We start from the raw sequence: 7,037 nt of genomic DNA, 5'->3' as shown, positions 1-7,037 counted from the left end.
TTTGATTTTAAAGTGTCTTATTTTAAATATGTTGTGCATGTGTTGTCTAAATGGAACATATACGTTTATACTGAGGCAGCTTGTGATTGTTCTTCATGGTGTTAATAAAAGCTCAAACAGGAGCATTAGATTGGTTCTGATGTTTTTCTGTATGATTCCATACCATGTGTTTTCAATGGCCTTGAAGTTGATAGAAGGCAGCTGTAGGTTGTTAAACACTTGCTGAACTTTATATGAGTTTAATGTGATGGACGGTGATGCATCACTGGGTTGTCTGAATAAGACCATCAATCAAATATCAGACCAATATAGAATTCTGACGTCCTCTAAAAACAGAGTCACTACACCAACACCAGGCCTGTTAATATGTGACGACGTGACGTTTAATGACAAAGACAGAGAGGATCTAATCAGTTATGATGGTTTATTATTCTCATAAAATGCAGATTGATATTTTTAAGTCAAATGTCTGATTTATTTTAAATCCTGGATTTAGTTTGGGGTTCATCGGGTGTCGAGGACTTTAACATTTACATTTTAATGTTTTCATGAGTTTTAGTTTTTATACAGGTGGCTGTGTGAATGTTTTATTAAAGATGGTAAAAAATATTGTGTTTTTAAATGGGAAATAAAAAGTAGAATAATTATATATACAATACAATAATATAAATACGTAAATATAAATAACGTGTCATGGTTAATCCTGAAATGTATTTAATTTATGACAATTTAACGACTTATTAAAATTACTCAATTGTTATTATTATTATCGTTCTTATTATTATAATTTGTATTATTGTTATTACCGTCCTCCCCCTCATAATGATAATAATAGTATTACTGTATTGTTATTATTTTATCCTTTGTCCGTAAGTAGGACCTTTGACCTCATATTCTCAGCCAATCAGGAGCGTCCTACCAAAGCTTTATCCAATCAGATTTAACGGTGCGCTATTTAAAAAGCTGCTCGTTTCTGTTGATGTTGAACTTGCAGAAAACTTTGTTTTCACGGAGCGTCGCTTTGAGCAAAACAACATATCGCCACACGTTTGAGTCACAGTTTGGTGTTAACGTTGAACATGTTGTCTGTGGACGTTCTGCTGTGGTGAGTTAGATGACGTTATTTCTCTGTTTTACTGCGTTTAACAAACTCGTCAAGAAGGCCAACAGTGTGTGTAAAGATGCGTAAAGATGAGTAAAGATACGTAAAGATGAGTAAAGGTGCGTAAAGGTGCGTAAAGATGCGTAAAGATGAGTAAAGATGAGTAAAGATGCGTAAAGATACGTAAAGATGAGTAAAGGTGAGTAAAGGTGCGTAAAGGTGCGTAAAGGTGAGTAAAGGTGAGTAAAGGTGCGTAAAGGTGCGTAAAGGTGAGTAAAGGTGAGTAAAGGTGCGTAAAGGTGAGTAAAGGTGCGTAAAGGTGAGTAAAGGTGAGTAAAGGTGAGTAAAGGTGAGTAAAGGTGAGTAAATGTGCGTAAAGATGAGTAAAGGTGAGTAAAGGTGAGTAAAGGTGCGTAAAGGTGAGTAAAGGTGAGTAAAGGTGCGTAAAGGTGAGTAAAGGTGCGTAAAGGTGAGTAAAGGTGAGTAAAGGTGCGTAAAGGTGAGTAAAGGTGAGTAAAGGTGAGTAAAGGTGAGTAAAGGTGAGTAAATGTGCGTAAAGATGAGTAAAGGTGAGTAAAGGTGAGTAAAGGTGCGTAAAGGTGAGTAAAGGTGAGTAAAGATGAGTAAAGGTCAGTAAAGGTGCGTAAAGGTGCGTAAAGGTGCGTAAAGGTCAGCAAAGGTGCGTAAAGGTCAGTAAAGGTGCGTAAAGGTGAGTAAAGGTGAGTAAAGGTCAGTAAAGGTGCGTAAAGGTGAGTAAAGGTCAGCAAAGGTGCGTAAAGGTCAGTAAAGGTGCGTAAAGGTGCGTAAAGGTGCGTAAAGGTCAGCAAAGGTGCGTAAAGGTCAGTAAAGGTGCGTAAAGGTGCGTAAAGGTGCGTAAAGGTGAGTAAAGGTCAGCAAAGGTGCGTAAAGGTCAGTAAAGGTGCGTAAAGGTGAGTAAAGGTGAGTAAAGGTCAGTAAAGGTGCGTAAAGGTGAGTAAAGGTCAGCAAAGGTGCGTAAAGGTCAGTAAAGGTGCGTAAAGGTGAGTAAAGGTGAGTAAAGGTCAGTAAAGGTGCGTAAAGGTGAGTAAAGGGGCGTAAAGGTTCACACATGTTACTCTGCTGACGACGAGGCCCACCTGAAGCCCATCGTGCAGCCCGTGGTGATGGTGAATGAGGGGAAGACGAAGTTCCAGGTGAGTTGACTGACGGGGGGGAAAGAAACACGGTAACATGTGATCCTGTGTTGATGAAACTTAGATCATTTTCTTTTTACTAACTGGGTTATTTGAGCTTTAGTCTACCTCGTGGATGAACTCTGAGCCTTATTGAGTTTTACTTTAAACATTTGAAATCCAACATAATCTGCTTTAGTTGCGTCTCTTGTTCTCATATCGTTCATTTCTGTTTAATTAAAGTGAATCTCCACTTATTAACATTTATAACTGGCGCCACCAGTTCAGAAAATATTCAACATTTTGCTGAACGACTCAAAATTAAAAAGAATCAAAACTTGTTTTTTTAATAAACAGTTTATTACTAAAATAAGTTTTGTAGTTTGTGTGTAAAGCTGCAGGTTTCTTGTGTTGTCAGGAGGAGTCCTGCTGTAGGTGTTTAGTTGAAGCGGACTCGGCGCATTGAGCCCACGGTGCTGTTCTGGCTGCCCCAGTCCGAGAAGTTGTTGTAATCACGCTTCTCCAGGATGTAATGAGGCCCTCTGTAGTTCGGCTCCTGGTATACGGCCCACCTGCACACACACACACACACACACACACTAGTGTTTACTGTGAACACATTCTAAAAACATAGACATGTCACAGTGTGTGTGCTCTGATTAATCCTAAACATCTGGTTCAACATACAGTTGAAGAAAAGGTTTGTTGTCTCCGGACTCCTTTGACAAAACTGTGATTTAACCTCTCAGAACACAGGAGCTGCTGGTCTACTGCTGCCTCCATCTGTTAGTTTATTGTGTGACTTTGAGTCCAAACTAACCCTTTAAAACACTAAAGTCTCACAATAACACAAACACACTAACAGATGGAGGCAGCAGTAGAGCAGCAGCTCCTGAGTTCTGAGAGGTTAAATCACTGTTTCAGTGAATGGAGTCTGGTGTCTTTGAAGAGATCAAAGATAACAGCTTCAGAAAGGTAAAGAGGTGAACATATTCTAAATATAGCTTAAAACTTAATCTGATATAGAGTCTTTAAAGAGTCTAAAATACGTCCACAGGAGTAGATTGATTTTCTCCCGTGCTGGTTCTCCGGTCAGTGTTCTACTACAGTAGAACACTGACCTGTAGTAGAACTCTGACTCTGGAGAAGAACCTCACACAAACACACTTTAACTAAACATCACAACTATATTTTCAAGTCACAAAAATGTGTACTTGGACTTCTGTAGAAACATTGAAGTAAATTGCAATTGTCCAATTAAAAGTCGTTTGAAAGCAAATTAATCGGCAACTATTGACCGATCGTTTGAGTCCGTTTCCTCTTGGATCAGCTGATTGGCTGTTAAAGAGAACAGGCAGGATGTTTGACTTACGCTCCTCCGAGCACGCGGATGGAGGCGACTCGGTTGAGGCTGTAGCGGCTCATCAGGTTGGGGATGTCGTCCTGGATCTCCATCTTCTTACCAGAGAAGCCGGCTCGCTCAAACAGCTGAGCTCTGCCCGGGTTGTTGTCCTGGAAGAAGAAAAAGCTTCCATTGAGTGTCGGCGGGTGAATATGTTGACTCTGTGTTAGCGTTTTTAATTATTTCTCCAGAGTTTGAAATCATTAGGGCATTTAGTCTAATTTCTAATTATTAGGACTTTATTTTCTTTATTTAGTACATGTTTTGCCTCAGTGATCGACTCTTTTATTAACTGGAACAGCCTGCAAATTACAGTCTGAACAATTTACACATGTACAGACTGTTTACATCTAAAGGCACGATGAAAGAAGTACAGTTTTTATTTTTAGATTTTGTAAATAAATCCTACTTTTAAAATTATGTAATCTTGAAACCATTGCACAGGTCTTTAGTCATTTAAAATGATGTATTTCCATATATACTGCAGGTAACCAACTCATTTACTAAATAACAACTCTGGTTTAAATGTAAATTTAAATGTAAACATTACATTTGTGGGAAAAATCTGACACAGAAAATACTTTTTTATTTCCTGTAAAATGTCAGATTCAACAACTATTTCTGTCTAATTTTTTTAATTTACATGCTTTGATGAATTCATGAGAGAGAAACAGATGTTGCATATGCAGCAGCTGTGATCCAGGTGTGCGCTTGGTGTGTCTCACCTGTTTGACAGCGCGGACAGAGGAGACGTGGTCCACCTGAGCGCACCACTTGTCGTAGCAGTTGTACTCTCCCCGGTCGGACATGTCCCACAGGTACTGACGGCCCCGGAAGTTCTCATGCTCGTAACCGACCCATCTGTGAAGAAGAATGTGCATTTTCTATATTATATGTAATTTTGTGATGTTTTCTACCTTTAGATTTAGCTTCACCTGCATATTACCAAACTAAATTCTGGTTGTTGTTTGTTCATTTTCTTGGCTCAAGGCTCATCTTTCCACCAGAACAGATGAACAGGGCTCATATCTGCACCACTGGGTTTTGGGTGCATTCATTATATTTTACATTTATACATTATGAGTTCCCCCTCTTTAGATGAAAACATCTCTCTTGTTGTTCACTATAATACAATGATGTTAATCTGCTCGTTCTCTGTCCGGGTCTCTTGTGGACCCTCCAGTACTCCAGGTGTGGGTGTTGTGGACTTACGCTCCGCTCTCCACCTGCACAGAGTTGCATCTCTCTGGGAAGTTCTTGTCACTGATCCGGGTGCAGTCCGAGCTTAGGTCCAGCCGCCTGCCAGCGAAGTTCCGCTGCTCGAAAAGGGTCACCTGAGGTCAAGAGACAGCAAAGTGGAAAAAGAATGACATCACAGAGCCTGCTGGGATTTCACCGCAAACGTCACCACTCAGGTGTTCAGGTGCCTCTTATAGATGTTACATTCATTTCATTCAACTGCCACTTGCAGAGAAACTTTTTCTTTACATCTTCTGTGTCTCTCCTTCCACTTGTTCAACATGTTCATAATGACCTGAGTCATGATGTGTAATATTTAAAAAAAAAGGACAGTTTGGAAGATTAGTAACTGGTGACAAAGCTCCCCAAAGGTAAATGTAAATCAACTAAAATTAACTGTAATATTTATATTGTATTTTTGGGGAGTAACATGCAGTAAATATTTATTTGTAAACAGTCAGTAGTGTCTTCCTGGAAACTTGGGCGAGTCATCGAGATATAATTACGCTGCATGACTACTCTTTGTGTATAGATTAAACTATCGAGATAAAACTTAGTTAGTGAACTTAAAGTAGCAGCATGTGGGATTTGGCGCCATCTAGCGGTGACGCTGCAGATTGCAAACCAACTGAAACTTCTCCAGTGTGCCAAGCATGCAGGACGCTGAAAACGTGAATGTCCCTCTCTAGAGCCAGTGTTTGAATTTGTCCATTCTGGGCTACTGTAGAAACATGAATGCATTTAATTTCTGTCCACCACGAATAAAGCTCCTAGTTGACTCTCCATTGGTGTTATTTTTGTCCTGAGCGACACGGAAAAAACATTAGAAAACCAATAGATTCTTATTTCGTGACTGTTTCACAACCTGCTATGATACTGGGCTGCATGTTCAGCTGATCATACACTAAAGAAAAACATACTTATTAATATTATATTCCATCTCTGCCAATAGATCGCGCTGAATACAACACACTGTACCTTTAAGAGGTGTCGGTGGGTGTCATTTTATAACTAACTGGACAGAGCTAGGCTAGCTGTTTCCCCCTGCCTCCAGTCTTTATGCTAAGCTACGTAGCTTTGAATAAAACAATGAAGTAATTAGAAATTAGTATTATAATAAAAAGAAAACAGGGAACAAGTATGTTAATATACACTCACGAGTCAGCACCATTCAAAGATCCTGACTCATAATGTTGGACTCACCCTCCCACTGGACCCGTAGAAGGCACGTTGGAGCACAGACCCCAGCTTGCTGCAGATACAGAAACATTTTCAATGAATAATTACACCACAAACACACCAGTCCATAACTAATACAGAAGATGGAACAACCACAGAGAAACTTTGGAAACAAATGACGGCGTTTTTGAGGTGAAACTGAAGACCTGAGCCGCTGAAAAAAACGTCATAACTTGTGTCACGACTGATTATAATATATATTTAAAGTGTCGTCATGCTCCAGTCTTTCAAAATAAAACCATCAACTTGCACCTAAACTGTACAGTTTGTGCATGTTTAGGGAAACTGGTGTAGGAGGCGTCCCAGAGAGCAGAGCAGAGAACCTCCACACCTGACCTGGGGGGGGGGGGGGGGGGGGGGGGGTCTGGGGGGGTCTGGTGGGGGTCTGACTCTGGAGCACGGCGCTCTCAACATACCTTGTTTGTTGGGCAAATCCTGGGACTTTAGTGAAGATGTTCATGTCCGCTCTGCGAGGCAACAAGGAGGCCCCTTAAATACAGCGAGGAGAGGAGAGGCCTCGGCTGCTAGAAGGCTCACAGAGCTTCTGCAACAGTCGCCATTGATATGCTAAACACACACACAGGACCACGCTCATGTTGTCCTCTGTGTCATCACACACACAAACCCTGCAAGTGCATGCAGAGCACAAAAAAAAACATACAAACACACACACACACACACACACATCAATAGAAATAGAAGAGCGTTTCTGTTCACACTAACATGTAGATGTGAGAGTGCAGAGCCAACAGTTTTTGGCTTTGAACAATTCAGCGTTTTTGCACAACAATGCACCTCACCATAATGTTTGTGTTCACGCTTTGTGCCGGGCAAAGCTCCAGCACGCTGCATTCACTGTAAAGAGGTCGTGACCCTGAAGGGGGGGGGGGGGGGGGGGGGGGTC

The 7,037-nt window shown here is 40.8% G+C and overlaps 1 protein-coding gene across 1 annotated transcript; it reads right to left on the bottom strand.

Annotated features, from left to right (window-relative positions):
• Positions 1-2,692: 2,692 nt before the first annotated feature.
• On the bottom strand, positions 2,693-6,593 carry crybgx (crystallin beta gamma X). Its single transcript, XM_076078754.1, has 6 exons — positions 6,550-6,593; positions 6,098-6,146; positions 4,868-4,989; positions 4,381-4,516; positions 3,626-3,765; positions 2,693-2,825 (listed from the first exon to the last, which is right to left on the bottom strand). The coding sequence occupies exons 1-6, from the start codon at positions 6,591-6,593 to the stop codon at positions 2,693-2,695; spliced, it is 624 nt and encodes a 207-aa protein (XP_075934869.1).
• Between the last annotated feature and the right edge of the window lie 444 nt (positions 6,594-7,037).

Source organism: Anarhichas minor, unplaced genomic scaffold (assembly GCF_050575085.1).
Source record: "Anarhichas minor isolate MPS153535 unplaced genomic scaffold, ASM5057508v1 ptg000067l, whole genome shotgun sequence".
Classification (NCBI taxonomy): Eukaryota; Metazoa; Chordata; class Actinopteri; order Perciformes; family Anarhichadidae; genus Anarhichas; species Anarhichas minor.
Note: the sequence above shows the minus strand (reverse complement) of the source record. Positions and strands in the feature narration are given on the sequence as shown.